The sequence below is a fragment of the Cervus canadensis genome, chromosome 8 (genome assembly GCF_019320065.1).
Source record: "Cervus canadensis isolate Bull #8, Minnesota chromosome 8, ASM1932006v1, whole genome shotgun sequence".
NCBI lineage: Eukaryota > Metazoa > Chordata > Mammalia > Artiodactyla > Cervidae > Cervus > Cervus canadensis.
The window spans coordinates 79,043,411-79,070,468 of NC_057393.1; the positions used below are offsets into that span (position 1 = coordinate 79,043,411).

A 27,058-nucleotide genomic window follows, 5' to 3' on the forward strand; every position below is an offset into this window, starting at 1 on the left:
TCACCCTCTCAACCTTCCACTTCACTCTGAATAATTAGCTCAGAAAAATGATATCATTATATACATATATATGTATCACTTTTAACTCATTTGCTTTCTAGGTCATAGGACAGAAAAACATTCTCCACTGTCTTTCTTTTCCTACCGTGCAGTGTCCGCAGTACTTTGCTCAGGCTTTCTCTAGTTGCAGTACTCGGGTTTATTGAAGGGACTTCTCTTGTTGTGGAGCATGAGCTGCAGAGCACACAGGCTTCAGCAGTTACGGCACACGGGCTCAGATGTCCCGCAGCATGTGAGAACTTCCCAGACCAGGGATCGAACCCATGTCCCCTGTACTGGCATGCATATTCTTAACCACTGGACTACCAGGGAAGTCCTCTCTCCACTGTTGTTTATTTTGCCTTTGCAAAGGCACTCAGTGAGTCCTTTCCACAAGGAATTCCTTTCCATCTTGCCTCCATTAAATCATGTAGGCAGTGGAATGGTCTAAAAAACACCTTAATCTAATCTCAACCCTGCTCTCTGCTCAGGAACTCTTCCACAAGGCCTGCCCTAATCAACACACCCCCTTTACCTTTCCCTCAAGTTCCTACTCAAACACTTTCTCCTGAGGGCAGCATTCCCTGACTTTTCTGAGTAGAACAAATCACTCCTTCTGTTTTCTCTATTACTGTCGCCATGCTGGCTGGCACTCCAGGGCCACTTCTCCTTAAGTGTGACCCTTCTGAGGACAAGGGCCAGATGGAAACCTTCCCCTCTCCCACAATCCTGTACCTGGACAGTATTGAGTTCACAGGGAGGGTAGAAACTGTCTCACAAATGGCCTCCTTAGCATCTGTGTAAGTTCAGTTCAGTTCAGTCGCTCAGTCATGTCTGACTCTTTGCAACCCCATGAACGGCAGCACGCCAGGCCTCCCTGTCTATCACCAATTCCGAGAATCTACCCAAATTCATGTCCATTGTGTCAGTGATGCCATCCAACCATCTCATCCTCTGTTATCCCCTTCTCCTACCCTCAATCTTTCCCAGCATCAGGGTCTTTTCAAATGAGTCAGCTCTTCGCATGAGGTGGCCAAAGTATTGGAGTTTCAGCTTCAACATCAGTCCTTCCAACGAACACCCAGGACTGATCTCCTTTAGGATGGACTGGATGCATCTCCTTGCAGTCCAAGGGACTCTCAAGAGCATCTTTGTAAAGCCTGTACTTAATCTTTCAGTCTAAGCTCTTCCTGAGAACATCATTCCCTTCTGCTTGAAGGCTCTCTGAAGGTAGAAATTATTTCTCCTCTAGTATTTCCATTAGAGAAGGAAATAGGAACCCACTCCAGTACTCTTGCCTGGAAAATCCCATGAACAGAGGAGCCTGGTAGGCTACAGTCCATGGGGTCACAAAGAGTCAGACACGACTGAGCAACTTCACTTTTTTCACTTTAGTATTTCCATGAAACCAGAAGATGACAGAAGTAGTCTCCAGGTTGACAGAGTATGAGGTTAACACACTGTATTTTTTAATGTGTGAGAGGGAAGCTAATGTGTGAAAGTGAAGTGCTACTCACAAATGAGAAGAAACACAATGTTCATGTTCCAATTAAAAACTGAAATATACTATTTGCTCAATTTTGTTAATATTCCCTCTCAACCTACTGGCTGAACCAGGAAAAATTGAGGCTCTCCCAACCTACCAACCTAGGGACCACACCACAGAGCTTCCCAAACAGCACCTCCTACCGACTTAGATTTGGACCATGGTCTTGGAAAATCCCATAGAAAAATACAGCAGGAGGAAGTACTATTTAAGAAAACAACTCCAAGCTCACTGAGTTTAAAGTTTTCTTATTCGCATGGGATTAAGGTTTCTTGGTAACTCCAAAGTAAACAGACACATGTGAATTGAAGACTTTTTCTCCCCCTCTCTCAAAAAACTAACTGATTGTGAACCCAAGAAAGAAAACCGAGAAGGAAACACAGAAGCCTCTATACATAATATTTGCCTGTAGTTGATTTCATCTCTGGCTAAATTCCTTCATTCCCAATCATCATCACTTTAACCATTAAGAAGCAGAAAATTTGAATAAGTAAATGATAATCTAGGGTGACAAAAGTACTAAAAGTAATAAATGCTAAGGAAGAAAGGCATGCTTATACACTCCTCCTAGATCATTTTGATTTCACCAAGGTGTAAAAAGAGGTAATGAAATCTTTTTTATTTAACCACTTAAAGTGACAAAAGGCAACTCCTTTCAAGAAGGAATTTGCCTCCAACGAAATAAAAACCTGCCAAAGAACTAGTTTGGACAAGCCACGACTGCTGAACATACAAAATAAGAGTGTAACATTCAGGATATTTAATAATTTAATTCAAGGATCATGTTACTTCAAGAGGCAAAGAGTAACAACGTGTTCTCCCTAACCACTACTAAGAAACACAGAAAATGTTGTACAGCTGTACTAACCATTCTGCATGCTGGCTGACTATAAACTTTCCTCAAAAAGTATAACAATGACTAAAACAATGTTAGTGCCAATGTCCAAGGTGAAGGAGGAAATCCTACAATGTACAATAAAAGCCCACAAGAAAACCATTTTGGAAAATAAGGACAGCAAAAGCTTTTTCCACCATAGATATTAACAGCAATGATGACCTTATGATTCTTTGAATAATGTTGGCAACTGGCTACCAAAAAGAAACACCCTGAATAAGAATACTATTCATATACAAATACTTATGTGTATATATATATACAAATACACACACACACATATATATGAATTCTTTTCAGAGTGTTCATCATATACTGGTATGGTATATTTTTATACATGAAAACATACCATACCAGTATATGATGAATGGACTTCCCTGGTGGCTCAAATGGTAAAGAATCCATCTGCAATGCAGAAAATCAGGGTTCAATCCCTGTGTCAGGAAGATCCCCTGCAGAAGGTAATGGCAACCCACTCCAGTATCCTTGCCTGGGAAATCCCACGGACAGAAGAGCTTGGTGGGCTACAGTCCAACGGGTCGCAAGAGTCAGACATGACTTAGCAACTAAATCACAACCACATATGATGAACACTCTGTCTGAATAGAATTCATGTGTATGTGCTACTATATACATAATTTAATGACCCATTATGGGAGGATGTCTTATGTCTTATTTGGAGAGCATTGCTCCTTCAAACATGTAACTTAATTTGAGATACTCATTGAGGGGTTAAACTATTCTACACATACACACCAAATTTTGTTAACAAACAGGGGCATAACCTTTTGAAGAGGTGGTGGTTTAGTCACTAAGCCATGTCAGACTCTTACAACCTAATGGACTGTGGCCCACCAGGCTCCTCTGTCCATGCAATTTCCCAGGCAAGAATACTGGAGTGGGTTGCCATGTCCTACTCCAGGGAATCTTCCCAACCTTGTCTCCTGAAGAGCAGGCAGTTTACTGCATTGTAGGCAGATTCTTCACTGCTGATCCACCAGGGATTCCCTTTGAAGAGGATAATTATGAAATTATTCAAGCAATTGAATACCTTTTATACATTTCCATCTGAAACTTAATTACAAGGCTTTCCAGTTTCTCAACCGCATCAAGAGAAAGGAAGAAGACTGCAAAGATACCTATCGATTCAAACTTGAGAAATGTCACAAACTGCCAGTTCCCCACCAGAGGCATGAATCACTTCTGGTACATCTGCTTCTCAAGTTGTTTTTGTTTTGTTCCACATTTCCTTCTGTGGACTGGTTTCTTCTGCTGACTCAGCTTCTTCTTCCTATAACCCCAGCGCTTACCCATGGCCCACACGGCCATTGCTGGCTTCTCCGCAACCCCACCCGGTATCATGACATTTCCCTCCACAGTCCCACAGCCACTCTAGGTCTTAGTTTCCCCAATCTGTTAGGGACAAGTCTTGCTCAGAGTTTTCAGAGCAAGCCACACAGGTCATGGCCAGTATCTACAGAAGGTTCATCTTTGGATCTGGTGCCACATCTAGGCCTGTTGGCTGAGGCTGGAAGAGCCAGAAAACAGGTGATGCAAAACACAGCCTGCTCCTCTCCTTTTCATGGGAGGGGACATGAAAAGACAGGCATATAATCACATAAATGACAAAGTCCATACATTTAAAAGTACTAACCAGAGACAAAAGCAAGATAATAGTTGAATTAGCCAAAGGACAAATCCTAAAGCAATCTATTTAGTCAAAATAAAATGCACATTGTTAAAAACATCAGGTGAAAGGCTGTTCTTTAAGAAAACTGAAAGGATTCCTAAATTGAAGAAAAGACTGACTCATAAGGTGACAGTAAGACATTACTGTAAAGTCTCCTGGATAAAGTAAAATAGCGATATAACAGGTACCAACTTCAGAAGAACCAACCTTAAGATGATCTTGAAACCTGACTGTTTAAACAAAATACAAAGCATTACAAAATCCATACCATTTATTTTACCATATTAATTTGCCTCCCGCCCTTTGGCTGTCCGTCTAATGCACCACAACGACCCTATTTCAGAGCCCTAGTCAGCAAAACTTACAGCTTTAGCCAGAACTTTTCTCACTATACAGGCACAGTCTACATGCTCAAGAGAGCAGCTAATCAACAGTTAAAGAAAATTATTTATATTTTATTAACAACAGTCAAAGTCTGAAAGGCATTCTTCATGTCCTGAATGCCACTAACCAGCTGTCTGACCTTGAAAATACAAAAAAAAGAAAAAAATATCAATTCAACACTATTCAGATCATTATCTAGAAAAAAAGGACATCACCATCACACCCAATTTTTAAACATGCCAATTCTTCTATAAACCCATTTCCTTTTTTTTTTTTTTGGTGTGGACCATTTTTAAAGTCTTTAATGAATGTTACAATATTTCTTCTGTTTTATGTTTTTGGCTTTTTGGCTATGAGGCCTGTAGGATCTCAGTTCCCCGACTAGGGGTCAAACCCATGCCCTGTGCACTGGAAGGCGAGGTCTTAACCAGGGAAGTCTCTGTATACTCATTTTAAAGCAGGAAAGTTTAAAGCTCTTCACTAAATGTCACAGCATTCCCTCGAGTCACACGAAGAGTCACTGCCTTACCCCATTAGACTGCCATGCTGTGGTCAAGCCCTTTCCTGGGGTAACCTTGTGGGGTCCATAATGAAGAAAGAAAATCATGCAGTTCTGTCTACACAGATCCACGACAGGTGAACTCTTTCAAAAGGATGTTCCCCACATTTGCATGTGTTGGCCACCTTAACTGCCACATGATCTCCAAGCCAAATGTCAGGTCAGGAGATTACAGTGACAGAGCATGTGAGCAATTTCTAAGTGGGCTTACCTGCTAGCCAGAATTCTAGTATCCTGAATTTTATATTATGTACCTAGCAATGACAATATGAGTCAAACATTCCTCTTTATTTGGGTGAAAAAAAAAAAAAAAGCCAACTCAGTGCCTGAAGATTATATAGCCCTTAGCTAATTCTGGATCATATCTATACTATGGATATTATGGCCTCACCATAACTGGACTCATCAGCCTATACTCAAAATACTGTACCAGATATTGTTGCCACATTTAACATACAACATTGATCCTGTTCCTAAAAGAGAACAGAATGGTAAATGGTCTAAAAATTAAGTCATAGGATAAATAAAATTTAAGTTATCTTTATAGTCTGAAGACACAAAGATGCTATTTTAAAAAAAATCTTCAAAAAAAAATTTTATACCTCCAAATGGGAAAACAAGAAGAGCACATGGATGAAAGAAAGGTGGAAACTTTCTGAAAATCAGCACTGACTAAAAATTATTTGCCTTGTATATGTATGTGAGACCTGTACGGTCTTTATACCTGTTGTAGGTGATACAGAAGGAACTTCAGTACTTCATGGGAGGCAGAATCAAATGACCTTTGACACTTCTCTCAACAAAATATTGTGTGTTCTACAAACTGGCAATAATTTATGTATTCACGGACAACCTCAACCTAGATCAGCCATTATGATCTGCTTTTCTCCATGAGGTGCTGGCAGTGGTGATTAATCTTGATTTTAAAGATAACACAGGTTCACTGCATAAAAAGTATAAAGAATACAAATCAACCATCATCTCACCATTGAGACAGAACTTAACATTTTACAATAATTTCTTAGTAATCTTTCAAGGCATAAATATATATAACAAAATTTGAGTCAACCTATTTATAGGCCTTTTGTCCTGATTTTTGCATTGATATGATAATCCATTTCCCAAGTCACTAAACACTGATGACAAAAGCATGATTTTTAAGGCCTACATAATAATCCAATCATAAACTCAATTTGATTTTCCACAGGATCCAATGCTTTGAGTCTGGATTTAGGAAGAGAGAAGGGCATTTTCACCAGTTACAACTAAACTTTCACATGGTATTGCTTTAAATAATACTTAACTATTATTTAGCTATTAAATAATATTATTTAACTTCTAATATTGAATAACTTAAAATTATTTTAAATAACTTTTAATACTTTTTTATTTGATAACTTAATGTATTTAGTTAAATAATAACTTTAATAACTTTTTAAATAATTATTTAAATAACTTTTAATTATTTTTAATAATTGTTCACTAATATTATTTAATTATTAAATAATAATTAACTATTATTTAACAAGGCTTCCCAGGTGCCTCAGCTGGTAAAGAATCTGCCTGCAATGCGGGAGACCTGGGTTCAATCCCTGGGTTGGGAAGATCCCCTGGAGAAGGGAAAGGCTGCCCACTCTAGTATTCTGGCCTGGAGAATTCCATGTACTCTATAGTCCATGCGGTCACAAAGAGTCGGACACAACTGAGCGACTTTCACTTTTCACGTTCACTATTATTAGTCACTTTAAAAAATCATAATAGCAATTAGGGTATATTTGAGGCCATCAAACACCCAGTTTCAAGGAATCTCAATTGCATCACCTATTTCTACGGCTGCAGAGAGAGGAATAAAAAAGCAAATGTGGTTCTCATAAAGCAGTGTGAAATGACTGCCAAAGAAAACCTGACACGATGACAGAACTCAACAGGTAACTGTACAACACGCTCAAGAATATAGGCATGACACCAGGCTCACCTTGTTCGAATCAACACAAAGACAGAACTTAGAGGACACTAAGAACAGAGAATGAGCAAATCACATAAGATGGTCTTTTTTCTGAATCTTTTCTCACTAACCCTTAACTGCTAGACTCTGATGGAAGACAGAGAGCAAATTAAAAGATATAAAAATAACAACTTTCTAAAAGATGACCATATGGGAAAAGAATCTAAAAAAGAGTGGATATAAATACATGCATAACTGATTCACTTTGCTGTACACGTGAAACTAGCACAACATTGTAAATCAACTATACGCCAATAAAAATGTTTAAAAATAAGTAAGTAAGTAAAAGGTGACCAGATAACCTGTTTGGGGGCTTGTTTCTTTTTTCCAAGTCATATATGTGCCACTTACCTCTATTTAGTAAGTTGTAGAAGAGAACAGTGATAGATTCTCTCAATGAAACTTACACTCAGGGTCATGAAGCTGTCGTCAGGAGTAAGAACTCAGGGCCCCTGAATGTTAGCTGTAAGGCCTGACTGTCCATTTGTGATGACATCCATTGGTGACAACCTTTAAGTTTGGAATCAAAATCAACCCTGTCATTCTGCAGCCTTCTCCACCCATCTTTACAACCGTGGCATCGAATACTCCACTGTACATACATCTTTTGGAAATGTTTGAATTGCAAAAAGTGTGAATATATTCCCTACTGAAACACATACTGAAATTAAAATGTCAAATATCCTAATTTTATTTCAATCAAATTTGATTTTACATGTTTAAGCAAAAAGACTCAGTGTCAGAGAAAGCATACCATGAGCTACAGTTAAGTGAATGCACATTTAAATAATTAAAAGTTATTTCTATGACCAAAGGACTATGAGTTATCCAAACTAAACAAATTAATGGCCAGTGGAGAAAGAAGAAATTGTAGTTAAACATTTCTGTCTCCCTTCCAATAAAAATATTTAAGTAGTCCTCATCTAAGACCACCTAATGTACTTGTTTTGAGATACAAAGGGAGCCAGCTATTCCTCCAAGCAATTTACCCCAGAAGACAACATTTGCTACTTTCCAGTCTCAAAATGACAAAAGTAATCTATTTGCCTAAAAAGATGAATTTGAGGGTAGTAAAAATATACCACAAAAACCATCAAACAGTTTCTTATTTATACTGGCCTTAGTGATAAGCCCTTCTGAAAAACCATAGTTTACAGGTCAGTTTTCTAACTGACGTATTTTAAGGATATAAAATACCCCACATTTAAAACATGCAATGTGTACCTTGTGGAGAAATTATGTACATAACCCAATGTAACAGAAAATTTGGTTTCATCAATTACAACGCTCACTGGATTTTCCCCTCTTCAGCCAACAGGGATTCAAGATTCCTAAAACATTTTGCTTTGATGAATCACATTTGTAATACAATCACTTTACTCATCCCCACCTAATACAGTGTAACACATTTTCCCCTCCAAGATCTCGCCATAGTCATTTCACAAGAGAAATGTAAAAAAGAACTGATTAAAGGAAATAGGACAGACAGTGAGTAAGCCATGAACAACCGCCCATAGAACTGTAAAACTCCTAACAGATCATTTCCATGTGTTTCAATTAAAGTTGCCATGACAAGTGGACAAAAACTAGACAGAAAGCGATCAAAGTTGAATCCATTCCCTCCTTTTGTAAGTATAGCTAGAGTCAAAGAATAAAAAACAAGTACTGAAGAATGTGCAAAATTCTAACAGAGAAAAACATCTGGGATGTCTCCAATACGGTCTAATTTGTAATCTCATCAGCCAATTAAAGAATATTAAAAAGCATTTTATATACATTTTTAATATATATAGAAAAAAGGACTAAAGTATAAAAACAATAGTGCTGGAGAAGACTCTTGAGAGTCCCTTGGACAGCAAGAAGATCAAACCAGTCAATCACAGAGGAAATCAACTCTGAATATTCATCGGAAGGACTGATGCTAAAGCTGAAGCTCCAATACTTAGGCCACCCAATGACTCAATGGACATGAGTTTGAGCAAACTCCAGGAGATGCTGGGAAGCCAGGCATGCTGCAGTCCAAGAGGTCACAAAGAGTCAGACACAACTTAGGGACTGACAACAAATGTATAAAGAGTAGTTTTCTTTCAAAGGTAGGATGACTGAGTAGATTTTTTTTTCCTCTTCTTGCTTGTTAATTATGTATTTGTTATAAACAACTTAAAAATGACTTGCTACAAGGAAAGAAAAAGATTTAGTATAAGTGAAAGTGAAAGTGAAGTTGCTCAGTTGTGTCCGACTCTTTGCGACCCCATGGACTGTAGCCTGCCAGGCTCTTCCGTCTATGGGATTTTCCAGGCAAGAATACTGGAGTGGGTTGCCATTTCCTTCTCCAGGAGATCTTCACAACTCAGGGATTGAACCCCAGTCTCCCACATTGTAGGCTTTACTGCTTTACCATCTGAGCCACCAGGGAAGTCTCTAGTTTAAGTGACTAGGAAATTAAAATCTATAAATCAAATTGAGTATCAAAACATGATAACATTTACAAAATTTTACCAAATTTTTGGTAAAATGTTTACATTTTACCAAATTTTTCTGAGTACAGTAAATTTTATACAAAATCATCTCCTCCATTAAAAAGATATAGGTTAAGCCATATCCCCCAAAATTCATAATGTTGAAATCCTAACCACCAGTAAGTACCTCAAATTCGAACTGATTGGAAACAGGGTCACTGCAGATGTAATTATTGAGATAAGATCACTAGACTGAGCCCTAACCCAATAGGGCTGTTGTCCTTATAAAAAGGAGATATTTGGACAGACACTCACAGGGAGAACTCCACATGCAGACATCAGGAAGAAGCTTCAAGAAGCCAGGAACACCAAAGGTGGTGAGCAAATCTCCAGGAGCCAGGAGAGAGGCATGGACCAGATTCTCTCTCAGCACACAGAAGGCAGAGCCCTGCCCACACCTTGACGCTGAACTTCTAGCCTCCAGAACTGTGAGACAATCCATTTTATTGTGTAAGTCACTCAGTCTGTGGTATACTTTTACAGCAACCCTCAAGATAATACAAAAGGTTTCAAAGCATAATACAGAGACATTACCATCTTGACCACGTTATTTCTTCCTGAAAATCTGCCTTTTGTTAGGTAGCACTTGCAAAAATCAGTATTTCCTCCAGACACTCCTCCTCCCACCCCTATGAGTAGTTACATAAGTCCACATACATGAGTTTTCTCCCACAGAATGTGAGAACAAGTGACACACGACAGACCCAGACCTGGACCTTAAGACCAGGGCATCTTCCGCCACCTCATCAGCTCACATGTGGCCACAGTAATGACCCAGCTTCAACCATAGAGATGAGATGCGTCCCTTAAGGAACAACAGAGTTCAGTCATAGAAGAGATGTGGGTCTCTCACTGACAGCACAAGACAGCACTACTCACCCAGCTGGAATACTCTCCCTACATGAAAGTAAAATAAAGTAAAATAAAGAACTGTTCTCTAAGGCATGATATTGTTGGATGTATCTGCTATACCTGGTTAGTCTTTTACCCCAATAGAGTATCAATGGAAATAAAACACTGTGTGTGTGCGAGCTAAGTCACTTAAGTCGTGTCCACCTCTTTGTAACCCTATGGACTTAGCCCACCAGGCTCCTCTGTCCATGGGATTCTCCAGGCAAGAATACTGGAGTGGGTTGCCATGCTCTCCTCCAGGGGATCTTCCTGGCAATACACAGACAACAAAACAGTCTACAGAAAACCAGGAAGCTCTTTGAAATTAAGTAGTCGCTGTGACTCCAAGGGAGAATTTTAAGTGTAGAGTCAACTGAACAACTAACTATACATTATGGCTCCAAATTTGACACAATAGATCTGATGATCCCAGCAGTTGTTAAACTATGATTTCAACCCTTTGTAGAAATCTAACCATTTTTATTCTTAAAGATATTTAAAGTTTTATTTTTTCATTTTCAAAAATTATTAATGAAAATAGTTAATATAATCATATTGTTATGGTTTTACATATATTTTGACAAAAAAAAAATAATATATAAAAGTCTCATCCTCCTCTTCCAATCCTCTCATCAGGAAGTGTGCATGCTCAGTCACTTCAGTCATGTTTGACTCTGTGCTACCCTATGGACTGTAGCCTGCCAGGCTCCTCTGTCCATGGGATTCTCCAGACAAGAATACTGGAGTGGGTTGCCATACCCTCCTCCAGGGAATCTTCCTGACCCAGGAATCGAATCCACAGCATCTCCTGTACCTTCTGCATCACAGGTGGATTCTGTACCACTGATCCACCCAGGAAGCCCATCAGGGAGAGCTAGAATGAATTCATGAGTTATACTTCCAGGCTTAGATCTTTTAAAGTCAGGATAATAATAAAAAAAAAAAAAATTGAGGGGTGGGGATAGTCCAATTTTAAACTAAGCTCAAAGAGAGATTTTAATGTCAATGCCAGTTTGTGATACATACCCCCAGAGTCAAAATTCAAAACACATCCTAATAATAAGCATATATAACCTTCATATTTGCATTTCCCTGAAAGAAAAAAAGCATTTTTTCAAAGATGCTCACAACCAGCAATGTGGTTTATTTTTTGTTCCTAAATGTTTCCCAAAATGCTATTATTTTTAAACAGGAGGTATGCAACTAAAAGAAAGTTCCTGGAGGACAATTCAATACTCCTCCTTTCCTTCATTCTAATGCAGACTGTAATTTACTTTTCTCTCTGGTCAAAACACTAAAAACTACTGTTCTGACATTTGAGCTGTTCCACTTTTACTAAGTTACAGGAGCTTTTTCCCATGGTAAGTATCCAAATCCAACGCGGACCCTTGTTGATCAGGAAGACACTCTTTACTGAGCTAAAGAAGAAAATGAGATTAAAAAGTACTCCATTTAGTTACTCAGAGACCTCGTTAACCTGTGATCAAGAATGAAATCGATGATTCCAACTCATGGATTGTGGGTTGCACATATGTTCCTGGATTCAGACATGTGTTTCCATTTAAACTGCTGGAATGTATACATAGCTCTGTAAAGAGTGATAAATATTAGCAAATCTTCTAAGAATGAAGGTCCTTTATGACCACATACACCGTGTTTTGATTCAGTTTTTAAAATGTGAGCCATATAAAGCTGAACAATCTGTTTTTTACATCTCTTCACAAGTTAAAGAACTAAAAAAAAAAACCCTTCCATAGATTGCATCTATTTGTACCATCACAGACAAACCAAGGCGACTCTGTGATTTCTATTTGTCTTCTCTTTTCTTTGCCTTGTGGCAAGCCTACCCCAGCCAAAAGCAGAGATTCTGAATTGCCCAAGCATTGAGTACAAGCTATACATGAACCAGTATCAGATAATACCAAGTAAGGGGGCTTCAGACATAGTACATAAATTTCAACAGCAGAAGCCTAAAAAGCAGGGGTGGAAAATTGTGGTCTGGCATATTCTATTTGGCCAGCACAGCAAAATTTTAATTAAATCCCTTTAGGAATGCACACCCCCACCCCCAATACAAAGAATGTACTTCATCATATAGGACAGTAAACCTCACCCTGCACTATGGACCTCTCAGATGATGCTTTGAAATGTGAATGCTGCATGAATTTCTCCACATCAGAACGTTCCTCCATTCTGTTTCTTCACTCAGGATGCTCTTTCCACCCACCCAAGCTTATCCCTCCACTTGGCTAATTTCAACTCTTGAAAGATCTCAAGAAGTCCTTTTTAATCTCCTCAAGTCCCAGTCAAGAGCTTAATCCTCTCTGGCCCAGACTCCCTTGCTATTTAGGGAGCTATATAATCAAACACCAGACTAATTCCTTTAGGGCGGGGACTATGCCTTGCTCATTTTGGTCTGCTGTGTTGCACACAGCAGGTGGTAAACAAATATTTTCAGAATGACGAAAGGGCAAGACCAGTATCAGCTCTGAAAATATTCACTTTTAATATCCTTGGAAGAAAATGCATATGAATAATGAACTTGACAAAAAAAAAAAAAAAGATCAGATCACACAAAAAGCAAGAGAATGAAGAAGCTTACTTGTAAAAGTAAGCTTTTACAAGCTTAAAAAGTCACACAGGTATTTTCCAAAAGCTTGATGACCTACCATAGCGATATTTAACCACATCCATAGTTGCTACTGTGTGTCACTCTAGGACAAACTATATATTTGTTCCTACATACATGCTTTCTGGATACCAACAACAAACACAAATATCAATATAATAAACTCAAATGAACAAAAGAAAGAAGGATGGTAACTTGAGTCAATTTCTTGGCAAAGACAGACATCTTCCCTTACATAAAACACTTACTTTAAAACAGAGCTAACCAGAAGTAATCAACTCCTCTCGACAGTATCTCAAATCACTTGCCATCAGTTTTATTCCTGTTTCCCTTTATGACTGTCCAGGCTGACTTCACTGAAGGTCAGACCTTACAGAGCGCCACCAGGGACACAACAGACAAGGTTACCAGTCATGAGCAGGGAAGCCCAATAAGCATCTTCTGTCAATTTTATCACCCCGCCCATGGTCATGCTTGCCAGAAATGAAGCCTCTGACATGGGGACAGGGAAGAAGAGGGTGACATGTATGAAGAGAGTAACATGGAAAGTTACATTACCATATGTAAAATAGACAGGCAATGGGAATCTGCTGGATGTCTCAGGAAACTCAAACAGGGGGTGGCGTGGGGTAGGGAGGGAGATGGGAGGGAGGTTCAAAAGGGAGGGGATATATGTACACCTATGGCTGATTCATGTTGAGGTTTGACAGAAAACAACAAAATTCTGCAAAGCAATTATCCTATTAAAAAATAATTTAAAAAAAAAGAAATGAAGCCTCTGTAAGGGACTCCTCTCCAACTCCCTAGGTCAGGTATGTGTTTAAGGAAGGAGGAAACAGGCAAAGAGAACAGGTAAAGGAGATAATCTGGTAGCAGAGCTGGCAATCCTCATTGCCTCCAAAGGAAAACTTCATTAAGTTTGTCCAGAGGGAGCTGCCTTTGAACGGTTCCATCCCAAACAGGCTACCACCCTTTTCTTGCCCCGAGCATCTTCAGCTATAAACCTAGTCCCCTTCACTGAGAAGGGGAGCTTCCAGGGGCCTCCAGTGTAGCTACAGAGACAGGTACATTTCTCTTTAATTATCGCCAAGACAGGAGTAAAAAGTCACTTACCTTCTGAAAAAAGTCTTCCCCACTTTTGCCTTTTCCTTCGGCAGCAGCTGTAAATAAAAATGTATACATTTAAAATAGTTTCATGTTCCAACCTATGTGTTCGAAACACTCTCAAGTATCAGGCACAAGAACACAGAGGTAAACAAGATGTCAGCCTCGCTCTCCCAAAGCTCAATGCCTGTTCACAGGCCTCAGCTGTGATATGAAATGGAAAATAAAACACTAATCCCATCAATCAGGAAGGGAGAAGGAAGGTCAGAGTCTGAGAAGGCAATGTGACAGAAGAACCAGAGGGAAAGAAGGGCATTGATTGCAAAGGAGTCAGAACAGAGAAACTTACGGAGATGCTATACTGCTGGCTTTGAATGTGGAGGACGGGCAACAAGCCAAGTAACCCAGGTGCCCTCTAGAAGTTGGGAAAGGCAAGGATTTGGATTTTCCTCTAGGGTCTTTGGAGGAAGTACAGCCCTGACAACACCTTAGGATAGCCCAATAAAACACATTTCTGACTTCTGACCACCAGAACTATAAGATAATAAATGTATTTGTTACAGCAGAAAAGGAAACAAATACATAATTTCAACGCCATCTTAACTTCACTTTTTGCACAAACATATCAACAGCACAAACTGAGCACAGACACTGATGTGAGCATTTCCACACATTTCCACAGATTTTATATTCAGTTTGCACCTTGTGGCATGTGGGATCTTAGTTCCCTGACCAGGGATCTAACTGCACTCCCTGTATTGAAAGCAGGGAGTGTCAACCACTGGACCACCAGGAAAGTCACACAAATAAATTTTTTGCAGTTAACTCTACAAATTATGATTTTTTCACTCTAACTAGGGAATATACCAATAGTGAATTCTTGAAAGGACATAAAGAAGCAATTTTGAACAAAAAAAAAAAAGAAAAGAAGGTGAACATGGTTGATCCTAACCAGAGGGCCAGAAAGATAAAAGATCAGCACCCAAACCTAAGGACACAAATGCCCTGGGGACACTTCAACTCGGCTACCTCTTGGGCTGGCTTTATCTCTACAGCTAAAAATAGTTTAAAGTCACTCCTGCTCCATGATACAACTGTGTGGCAATGAAAACTGCATACCAGGCCACAAAGATTAGAAAAAAAATTTAATGACATCAAGGGAACTCTTCTTTTAAAAAGAAATTATAGAATCAAAGGTATATTCAAAAGCCTATCAGGCAGGGCAGATAAACGCTTTCACCCACAGGGGACTCCTTCACAACTAAAAATTCATCGGTTTAAATTTCATGATACAATGATGTTTTATTACAGAAACCAGAAACTTCCTTTAAAATACTTACTTTGCTCATGACAAACGCATTATGTCACAACCTTGAAATGCCCCTTCATGCCAAGTCCAGCTAAACAGACTTCACAGACTGGCCTTTCAATCCCTGGATGAATTAAAAGCTGGGGCGGGGGGAGGGGGCGGTGGTGGAACTTCCTTAGTTACACACAAATTATAATTACACTCCCAGGAAAACATCTAAAATTTAACCAGAAACCTGCACCTTTAACAACCTTAGGATTTGAGGGGCATTGAGAGGGAGAGCTGGAAATGGGACACTCGGTGCCACCAAAAATCTCTGGCTTTTTTCATTCCAGAATGTTTCTGTATAAGAAACTCCAAATCTGAGCCTGAATTTCCCCTAAATCCTACAACAGTCCATTTCCCAAGCCCACAAGGACCTGGGACAAGCCTCTGGTTGGACTCGTGGGTGGTCACGGTCTCTGGTACAAACCAAGGTGAGTCCCAATCATCAGCCCTTTGCTGGAAGCATCCTTACCTCACCCCCAGGTTGCCAGGTCTCCTGAACTTTTACTGACTCCGCACAAGCAAAGCTGCCAAGACCAGAGAAGTCAATCAAGGGAGAGCAACATTTCCCCCAAGTATTCTCTCCCCTCCCTAAGCAGGGATCCTTCTGTGCTCAAATTTGAGAATTCCATACTCTCAACTCCTCAGTATTTAAATATCAACTCCTTGTATATTTTTGAGATTAATCCTTTGTCTGTTTATTCATTTACTATTATTTTCTCCCATTCTGAAGGCTGTCTTTTCACCTTGCTTATAGTTTCCTTTGTTGTGCAAAAGTTTTTAAGTTTAATTAGGTCCCATTTGTTTATTTTTGCTTTTATTTCCAACATTCTGGGAGGTGGGTCATAGAGGATCTTGCTATGATTTATGTCAGAGAGTGTTTTGCCTATGTTCTCCTCTAGGAGTTTTATAGTTTCTGGTCTTACATTTAGATCTTTAATCCATTTTGAGTTTATTTTTGTATATGGTATTAGAAAGTGTTCTACAATATATATAGAATTTAGAAAGATGGTAATGATAACCCTATATGCAAGACAGGAAAAGAGACACAGATGTACAGAACAGACTTTTGGACTCTATGGGAGAAGGTGAGGGTGGGATGATTTGAGAGAACAGCATCGAAACATGTATATTATCAAGTGTGAAACAGATCACCAGCCCAGGTTGGATGCATGAGACAAGTGCTCAGGGCTGGTGCACTGGGATGACCCAGAGGGATGGGATGGGGAGGGAGGTGGGAGGGGGGATCAGGATGGGGAACACATGTAAATCCATGGCTGATTCATGTCAATGTATGACAAAGACCACTACAATATTGTAAAGTAGTTAGCCTCCAACTAATAAAAATAAATGGAAAAAAATAAAATAAAATAAAATATCAACTCCTCTTGAATAAGTGAGAGATTGAGAAGGCGGAGGTTTCTGGAGTATTTCTTAGGTATATAAGATGTTCTTTCTATAGAAAGAAAAGTTCATCTTTCACTCGACAAGTATATAAGTCTCATGCTGGTGACTCAGCATAGGCCAGACCCTGCCTTTATTCAGCTTACAACCTTGACCCATATAGTCAAAGCACCCAACGGGTGAGGTCCAAGACAGCATTAAAACTCAGTTCTAGAGACAAGGGTCCCAAAGATCTTTTCACAGTCACCACTCCATCCAAATCAAACTTATACAAAATCTTAGCTACTCTTATTCTGTACAATGCACTAAAAAGCTAGTCATTTTACTCTTAACACTAGGACTGGGTAGCTACTGTTAGGACTCAAAATTAAAGGGCGCTTCCAGGGAGACCACTTGAGAGCTAGGTTGCAAGAAAAAACAGGAGGTATGATAATATCTTGATGCAATGATTTTCTTTTCATTAAGTTTCGAGGGGAAAACATCACCCTGTGAAATGAGCCAACCCAGACTTGATGTCATAGAGCTCCGTGACCTTTGAAAAGTCTGACTGTGTTCTGTGGTACAACAGATTTATCAAGCCTCACATTCTTATACACTGATACAGCCTCATCTTTTTCATTCACAGCAACATGAAAACACACGTAATGATTTAGCAGGCTTTTTCTAACTGTCCTTACAATACAATTTCTGCCTCCCTGATGTTCCAAAAGTTAATCATTTGATGGTTAAAAAACCTTTGGAATCTTCCTGCCAATGAAAGCAATTGCCTTTATTTTCATGACATAGAATTCCAGGAATAAATTACTTCACTACTCTTGAAACATGGCTTCATGGATTGTGCAGGTAAAGCATTTCACATTTTAAGCTGAACAATTCATTTTTTATGTTTATTATAATTTCTCCAATGCCTTGCCCTATTTTATTTCATATTTTTGCTTCGTAAGAAATATGGGATGGCAAAAGCCACAGCCAATAAAAACACCAAAAGTTGAGACAGGTGTAAACTATTACAATCTCCCAAACTACAGGGAAAGTTTAGTTAATTACTGAGTTAAAGGTGAGGGCTCGATTTGCAATTCTTCGCAGGGCATATGGAAACTCATTCAAATATCCTTTTCATTCTGAAATGCTTTTCCATAACATCTGATGCTTTATACAGCCAAATCTAAAAACATAAGGGCCAAGGGTCATGTATTTCATATTTAAAATACAGTATGGAATATCTTTAAACGTTCTTTTGAAAAGCAATGGTTTTTTTCACCCTTGTGGAATCTGAGCAAGAAAAGACCAAATTCAAATTACAAAAAAATAACTGAGAAATAATTCTTTAAATCTGTTAAGATTCAGGACATTCCCCCCGTTTTCCCCATACAACCCAACTCTAGCAGATTTGCAACTAAGAAGGCTGCTACATTTCAAGTTCACCTGAAAGACAACTATAACTGTTTAGCTAGTCTGATTCTCTTGCAAAAATATTTTACTAACAATTTTTAAAACATTCACTTACTGTGTCTATGTAATCCATATGCTGAAAGAACTATACCACATATTTTATTCAGATATTACTGTTTTCAGAAAACTTCCCTACTATTTGGCTGATTCTACTGAAAGAGAAATCAGCAACAGATGTCCAAGATGCAGTTTCTGTATACTCCCAGAGAAACTTTTAAAAATGCTTTTTTATTTATTTGTTTGTCTGGCTGTGCCAGGTCTGAGTTGTAGCACACAGGATCTTAGCTGCTCCATGTAGGATCTGCTTCCCTGACGAGGGACTGAACCCAGGCCCCCTGCATTGGGAGCGCTGAGTCTTGGCCAATGGACCACCAGGGAAGTCTTTAGAGAACTTATCATGTTCAGTAACCATACCTAACAGTCTAGACTGGCATGCAAAGCTCTGACAACTGACTGAAGTAATAGTGGACATTAAGTCAATTTTTAAAGTTTTTTCAGTTCTCAATCAAAGTCTCTCAAATACTCCAGCCAATTAAAGAACATCTCCCAGTTTAAACTCCAGCAGTAAGTAGTGTCATTTGAAGGCGGCATATCATAGTTAAGTGGGAGGATGTTCAGATCTCATCTTTCCTAAAACTCCTTACCTGCTTCCTAAGTACACTGAGAACAAATCAAATTCACTCACCCTGAAAAAACAAAAAGTCATGTAGGCCTACCAAAAAAATTCAAGAAACAGCCAAAAATTAAAACAAATTTTATCTTAAGAGTGGCTGGGTATTTAAGGATGGTTTCTTCAGATTCGGATTTATCCTTAAGATATTGTTTCATTATTGTAGTTTTAAAAAATTCCCATGTTCAAAAATGCAATAAATTGTTTAAGAGTACTGGGATTACAAAACAAGACATACAACATAGTCAATTCTATACTTAAGTATACATGTATGCACACACATATAATGTATATGCTAGAGGAAAAAAAAAAAAGACTTAAAGGATAAACACCAAAATATGAACAAGTGTTATTTGAGTGGTTGAATTATTGGGTTATTTATCACTTCTTTCTTTGCATTTTTCAGAATGCCTTTAAATAGCTTGAATAAATAGGTTTCAATAGCCTTCAATTAGGGGGAAAAATCAGGTTAAGAGTCATTTGAACCCTTTTTGAGAGAACCAAGGTATTACCATCACTGGAGTCACATTTCCAGCCCAACATGTATAACAGAATCTGATAAACGTCTAAGTCAAATGTGCACATAAGCTACCTAAGGAGACAAATGACTAACGGACTAATGCAATAGGACAGTTAACAGCCCACAAAACCACGCCTGGCACTGAACATCACAGGCCTTAATTAACCTAGCACTTTCTAGACTGAAACACTGATTTATGTGCAACTGATTCTGAGTAAAAAAGTTTAAACAATGCCTAGAGTTCACAACTTCACAACTAAAAACACTAAACAATCCAATATTTGGAAAACCTCTGAGTCACATCCAAATATAACAGCTAAACAAAAGATAAAAAGAGATGCTCTCTAAAATGCATGAACCAGGGGAGAACTTATTTATTATGTTTCTCATCTTATATATAAATTATACTTTAAAAGAAGGCCATTTTTGGTGATGGAAGGTAATTAGAAGAAAAGAAAGGCCATTTTTTATTGAAAGGGCACACCAAATGAAATATAAACTAAAACAGATAACACCTGTTATATTTATATTTAGATTTACCACATTCCAAAAGGGTTCAATGGCTAAGAGTTTGAAAGAAGAAAAAGATGGATAATCTATGATAACTGGGCCAAGAGCATAGGCCATTACCTGAACAATACCTACACCAAAAATTTAAGACATCCATTGAGGTTATTTTTTTCATTTCCCACCAAAGTTTCAACAGAACTAACAGGGATGCCAAATATTATGATGGGGGTGAGAAGTCCTTCTATCTCTTCTATCTCTTCTATCTCTTCTATCTCTTCTATTAATGGTGGGCCATTGATGCCTCTTTCAAGTTAATATCCGCTAACTCGAACAATTAAGTCCTTTGTAGACTACACATCTCAACATTCAGATTTCAGGGAACTTTTTTTTCAATTCTATCTCTCAGGGCAACAAAGCTCTGTCAATATTTCAGAGCCCAGGACAACCTAAGACAGTGGAGGCCCTGCCACACACAGGGCAGTCTAGGAGTCTCGGGCATAGGCCAGTGTTCTCTCATCTATGGGCTTTAGTTTCAGAAAGTATCTGTTCCCGTCAAACATAAGAAAACAAATATTCACCAACATCTACATTATATTATTCATTGCTTCAAACACACTTGAACTCTTCAAGAAACTTGGCTAAGAGTTTATTCAGACTTCAAATTTATTGGCCTGACAAGGAAGACTTTTTGAGGGCTGACGACCCTGACATACGTCAATGAACTCTGAGTCCAGTTGACTAACAGAAACTTTGGTCATGTCAAATGTCTTGCATTCACACCCTATTCCTTCTTACATAAGCAATCTCTGAAGCATCATTTAGTTTGGCCTGTGGTCACAAACACTATTTGATGACGAGTATTTACACAATATTTTTTTTAAGCAACACTCTTCTAGCTTTATCAGACACTAAAGGATGTTCATGGCCTTTATATAGCTCACAAGGGCTCTGCCACAGAGCTGTGCTATAGCTACTGAGCGCTTGAAATGTGGCTCATCTGAACCCAGATGTGCTCAAAGAATTAAGAACACGGTGGGTTTCAAAGACAATGCAAAAGAAAGCAAAACCTCATTAACTGATTATATGTTGAAAGTGCACCATATTTATATATTGGGTTAAAGGAAACAATATTAAAATTTACTGCACTTGTTTTACTTTTCATGTTGTTATAAAATTTTAAATTACACTGTGGTTCATATCCCATTTCCATGTCAGAATGCTCCTACAGAGGATAATAACTCTGCTACTACCCACAGAGGATTAAAAAGATTCAAGCAGAGATCACAGTGACAGGTCTGAAGGACCAAAAACAATGAGTCCTTCCAAACAGGAGGAGTTTTCAGCAGCTTGAAATCCAAGCTGTATCTGTCTTAACCCCCTAGGAACATTTTAAGGGAAAAAGCAAAAGGTTACCTGGTGTTTGTGGAGGTGGTGGGAGGGGTATGGAATTAAGAGCAGTTTGAATAAAATATGTAACATTAATAACCATTTCCTTAATGCCCAGCTTTGGCCCAACCCAAAACTATTTAAGAGTTTATGTAGATGGTTATTTCATGAATGAAGTTTATATTTCTTTTGTGTTTGTAGTAACATGGCAATGAGCACACCAACTGGTTTTAAATCAGAACCAAATGTGTTTCAGGCACGTTTCAAGTTCAGGTTATCTGCAGAAATCAGTGACAAGGTGATCTATTTGCTATTCTCCCCTCTGAAATGGGCACATGGGTGGAAGGGTATAAAGATGTGCTTCCCTTCATCAGGGCTTCTTCAATTCATTTTAACTCTGGAAGACTCATTTATTGATTCATTTAGACAATACTTACTTAGCACCTGAGGAATATACAGAGGAGATCAAAATTATGGAGTCAGAGAAAACTGGGTTCACCTCTCAGTTTGCCGTTGACTATAACTCCAAGTGACTCAGTCTCCCAAAGGCTCTATTTTCACCTTCAAAAATGTAAATACACACTCTGTAAGAATTTTAAAAATGGTAACCTCCAACTCTGACCTCAAAGAACCTACATCTTACCTGTAAGTTCTTTGAGGTCAGTAATTAAAAATGAAAAGAGTACTCTAAAAGACTGAACATTATGTAGGAGTCATAGATTTCAGGAATTCAAAGTATGGACGTGGTAGGGAGCTTCTGAGTTGCCTGTTTAACATGGGAAAGGACTGAGACACATCTCACAAGGGGAGATGTGGAAAGTGAAATCTGGGCAGAGAGAATGCGGTAAATACCCATGCCTGTTTATCTAAAGCTTCAGTTTCCCTTTTATGTGCCTCAGAGCACTTAACATAGCACCTCTGGGCTTCTCTGGGAGTCCAGCGGTTAGGACCCTGCACTTCCAATGCAGAGGGTAGGGATTCAATCCCTGGTTGGGAACTAAGATCTTACATGCTGCACAGCATGGCCAAAAAATAATAATAAGCAGTAGCAAGGCTTGGGGTTCGGTTGTCCCACCTCCTCACGGTGGGAATGGGTAGCACCACACAAGGAACTTCAGGGACAACAGTGGCATTAAGGGCATGACGTATGGGGCAACAGACTTGAGGAGCCCTTTTGCTTTTACATCTTCTTGGCAGTACAGAATCCAACGGGAAGACAAACAGAAAAAGGTGAGACAGTGGAAAGGCAGTGGTACAGATGACGCTTGCGGCAGTCCAAAAAGAAGACAAGCCTTTGTACAAACAGACAGATCTGAACATATCTGAAGGTCATTAAGGAAAACTCCACATCCAGCAATATTGGTGAAGCTACATACTACTGCACTTATGCGCTAAATCCAGTACTAAATGAGTGTCTAGCTGTCCACTCTTCTATGACTTTAGAAATTGTACCAATAGAATGTCATTGACCTGCCACTCCTAACAACTATTACGCAAGACTGTGATTCTCACTGCAAGGAGAAGCCCACCTCTGGCAATGCACCCTCTCTACACTTTCGCTTTCTCCACAACATTAACCTACTCCAGGCAGACTCTTTACCACCTGAGCCACCGGAGAGCCCAGTGAACTACCACATGGACAAGGAATTCACACAGCCTTTCCATAATCTCTTATGTTGTCAATGCATTTAACTGCATGACAAAATTTATCTTGTTTCACTGAATGCTCCCACTGGCACAAAGGAGGGAGATCTACTAAAGCAAAAAAAAAAAAAAAACCAACTGGACCAGGGCTTTCTCATGTTCCAGCGGACTGCAGTTACAGCAACTTGGAAGACATATTGGGGGAGAAAAAATTGCCCTCAGATCCCACAGAATCTTAATCACTGTGGTATCCTAGGAATACGCGTTTTTATAAACATGCTGGATAATTCTCACATACAGTTAAGTCTCAAGCACTGTGACATTGCCAAAATTATGTGGTGACGCCAGAGCTTTCCTTTCCAAACTATGAGTCAAACTGGTTTTCTAGCATCCTAGCTAAGTTGCCCATGATCATCCACTGCACTTTTCACCTGAACCCCACAACTACAGAAAAATAAAATTATTGTGAGGCAAATAAAGGGTTTAAATCTGACAACCTCAGTCATTCTCGGCACTGAGGCCATCCCAATGCTCTGAATGTTCAGCATAATTCTTTACGGCCCAGAGAAGCTTTCAGGACTCACTAACGGATGGCAGAAATGGTCACAGACTTAACTTTTATTATTAAAACTGCTTCCAGCCCTTTCTAAACCTGCTCTACTCAAGGTCTGTTGAGTGAACACTGCCTCACATTGCTTCGCATTAGAAGAGATCTCTAGGGCTAATAATAATCAGCACGTGTCCAAGAGGCCTGGAGGACGTTTTCCTACACTCAAGAGGACCGGGTTATGATCCACAGGTTTATGAATGAGCTCAGAAATGCAAAGCAAGACAGCAAAGGTAGGCATTCAGAGAGGATCTAAGCCACAACCCCCACAGGTCCTGCTGCCGCAGCTGGCTGCACACTTCCACCTTCTGTAAAACATGGCTGTGTATAGTCAAGTTACTACCGATCCCCGCATCCTCATTAAGAACACCTAGGAAAACATTTAAAGAAGCTCTTATTTCTTAAACTCAGCACTTTGCTGCCGATAAATCACAAGCGTGCTTTTAGGAAATTAAGCCGATCCCCTCCTCCCAAAACACTGGGTTTGAAAAAAGATTGAACTCTTTGAGGGCTAAGTCATCAATTCTCATCTCTGAAAAGAATCATTTGTTTTTGTTAAAACTGATCGAAATCTAACATCTGATTATAATTTGTTCCATTTAAAGGCCTTGGTTGGTTAACATGAATTCATTTTTCATCAGTAGGCAGGAAACCACCTTTAAATGTGGTTTTCATCTCAAACAATGCTTAAGGAGTAATTTTAAGGTAATAGTCTTTGGGCTTGGATAAAAGTTATAACCGATATCATTACCTCTATTTCCTTTCATAAAATATGTGTGTATATTTACGATGCAAACATGGTGGTCATATTCTAACCCATAGCTTTATTCTTCTTCCCAGAATTGTAACCTTGGTTAAGGAACACATTCTATCTCAATTAAAATGAATCTTCTGTAATAGTATCATGGTTCTGGATGTATTCATTTTCTCAAGCAGTTCTACTCAGGAGCTTTCTGTACTCTATTTGCTTTGGAGAGTTTAAACTCATTTTTAAATTCAAGTTCAAGGAACTAAATGTCTCGGGCTTTGATCATTCATCAGTCTCAAAATACTCAAGCTTTTCCAGCGAGGCTCTGTCAAGCTCTGGGTGTTCATAGTTAAAAAGCACCTCTCCCGAAACAAACTGTAAAATGCTCTAGATTATCGTCCTGATTTTCCTAAATCTGTTCAGGTTAATTTTAGAATGGTCTGAAAATAAACTCTTGATACATAAGGGGTCAGATACAATACCTCAACCCATCCTCTTTTTAAATGGTGTATTTTCCCTGAGAATTTATAAAGATTTTATCTCAAGTAAAGGTTTTGTAATTTATAAAACTCTGTTACAATTACCACAAAATTCAGCAATACCGCAAGCACCAACAAGGATATAATGCTTGCATAAATTCATGTAATCATCTTGGAAAGTAACCGGGTTTACACAAAGAATAACTGTAATTGTATTTCTGGGAGACGAGGTCCTAATGAATAAAATCCAAAACATGAAATAAAGAGGAAGAACTATCAGCACAAATGAGTTCACTTTAGTAACATTTAAAATAAGCAAAAAGCACGGAAGAAACCAAGAGGAGAATTAAGGAAATTTAGACACAGGCACTTATTCAATTTTTTTTAAGTTATAAGAAAAGATGGTTTTGATGATTTGGAAAAGATGAAGCAGTCAGGAAAAAGTGATTACAATAAACTATTCAGTAAAAAAAAAATTAATAAGCATGATTTTTTTAGATGCATGATTATTTTATTAAGAAAACTATAATTGGACAAACATTTGGGATATATTTTAGATATAATTTTTTTCCATTTATTTTTATTAGTTGGAGGCTAATTACTTTACAATATTGTAGTGGTTTTTGCCATACATTGACATGAATCAGCCATGGATTTACATGTGTTCCCCATCCTGATCCCCCCTCCTGCCTCCCTCCCCATCCCATCCCTCTGGGTCATCTCAGTGCATCAGCCCTGAGCACTTGTCTCATGCATCCAACGTGGACTGGCGACCTGTTCCACCCTTGATAGTATACTTGTTTCAATGCTATTCTCTCAGAACATCCCACCCTCGCCTTCTACCACAGAGTCTAAAAGTCTGTTCTGTACATCTGTGTCTCTTTTTCTGTTTTGCATATAGGGTTATCATTACCATGTTTCTAAATTCCATATATATGTATTAGTATACTGTATTAGTCTTTATCTTTCTGGCTTACTTCACTCTGTATAATGGGCTCCAGTTTCATCCATCTCATTAGAACTGATTCAAATGAAATCTTTGTAATGGCTGAGTAATATTCCATGGTGTATCTGTACCACAGCTTCCTTATCCATTCATCTGCTGATGGGCATCTAGGTTGCTTCCATGTCCTGGCTATTATAAACAGTGCTGCGATGAACATTGGGGTGCTCATGTCTCTCTCAGATCTGGTTTCCTCGGTGTCTATACACCAGAGTGGGACTGCTGGGTCACATGGCAGTTCTATTTCCAGTTTTTTAAGGAATCTCCACACTGTTCTCCATAGTGGCTGTACTAGTTTGCATTCCCACCAATGGTGTAAGAGGGTTCCCTTTTCTCCACACCCTCTCCAGCATTTATATAAGCATGATTTTTAAATGGATCATAAACTGTATGTGAAATATGACTACAACTATTAAGTTAAATATTCTTTAAGTGAAAGTGAAAGTAATAGTCACTGGGTCACGTCTGACTTTTTGCACCCTCATGGACTGTAGCTCTGCAGGCTCCTCTGTCCATGGAATTCTCCGGGCAAGAATACTGGAGTGGGGTTAGCCAGACTCATCAAGAAACAAAGGGAAAAGAACCAAACTAACAAAATTAGAAATGAAAATGGAGAGATCACGACAGACAACACTGAAATACAAAGGATCATAAGAGACTACTACCACCAGCTCTATGCCAATAAAATGGACAACTCGGAAGAAATGTACAAATTCTTAGAAAAGTATAACTTTCCAAACCTGAGCCAGGAAGAAATAGAAGATCTTAACAGACCCATCACAAGCACAGAAATCGAAACTGTAATCAGAAATCTTCTAGCAAACAAAAGCCCAGGACCAGATGGCTTCACAGCTGAATTCTACCAAAAATTTAGAGAAGAGCTAACACCTATCTTACTCCAACTCTTCCAGAAAATTGCAGAAGAAGATAAACTTCCAAACTCATTCTATGAGGCCACCATCACCCTAATTCCAAAACCAGACAAAGATGCCACAAAAAAAGAAAACTACAGGCCAATAT

At 38.8% G+C, this 27,058-nt stretch overlaps 1 protein-coding gene across 4 annotated transcripts in view; it reads right to left on the reverse strand.

Moving 5' to 3' along the window:
• Positions 1 to 27,058, reverse strand: part of BICC1 (BicC family RNA binding protein 1) — a 358,569-nt gene that overhangs the window by 240,240 nt on the left and 91,271 nt on the right. For all 4 annotated transcript variants that reach the window (XM_043476923.1, XM_043476921.1, XM_043476919.1 and 1 more), the window contains exon 2: positions 14,271 to 14,317. In XM_043476923.1, coding sequence (XP_043332858.1) covers positions 14,271 to 14,317 — 47 coding nt within the window. The remainder of the gene's footprint in view (positions 1 to 14,270; positions 14,318 to 27,058) is intronic.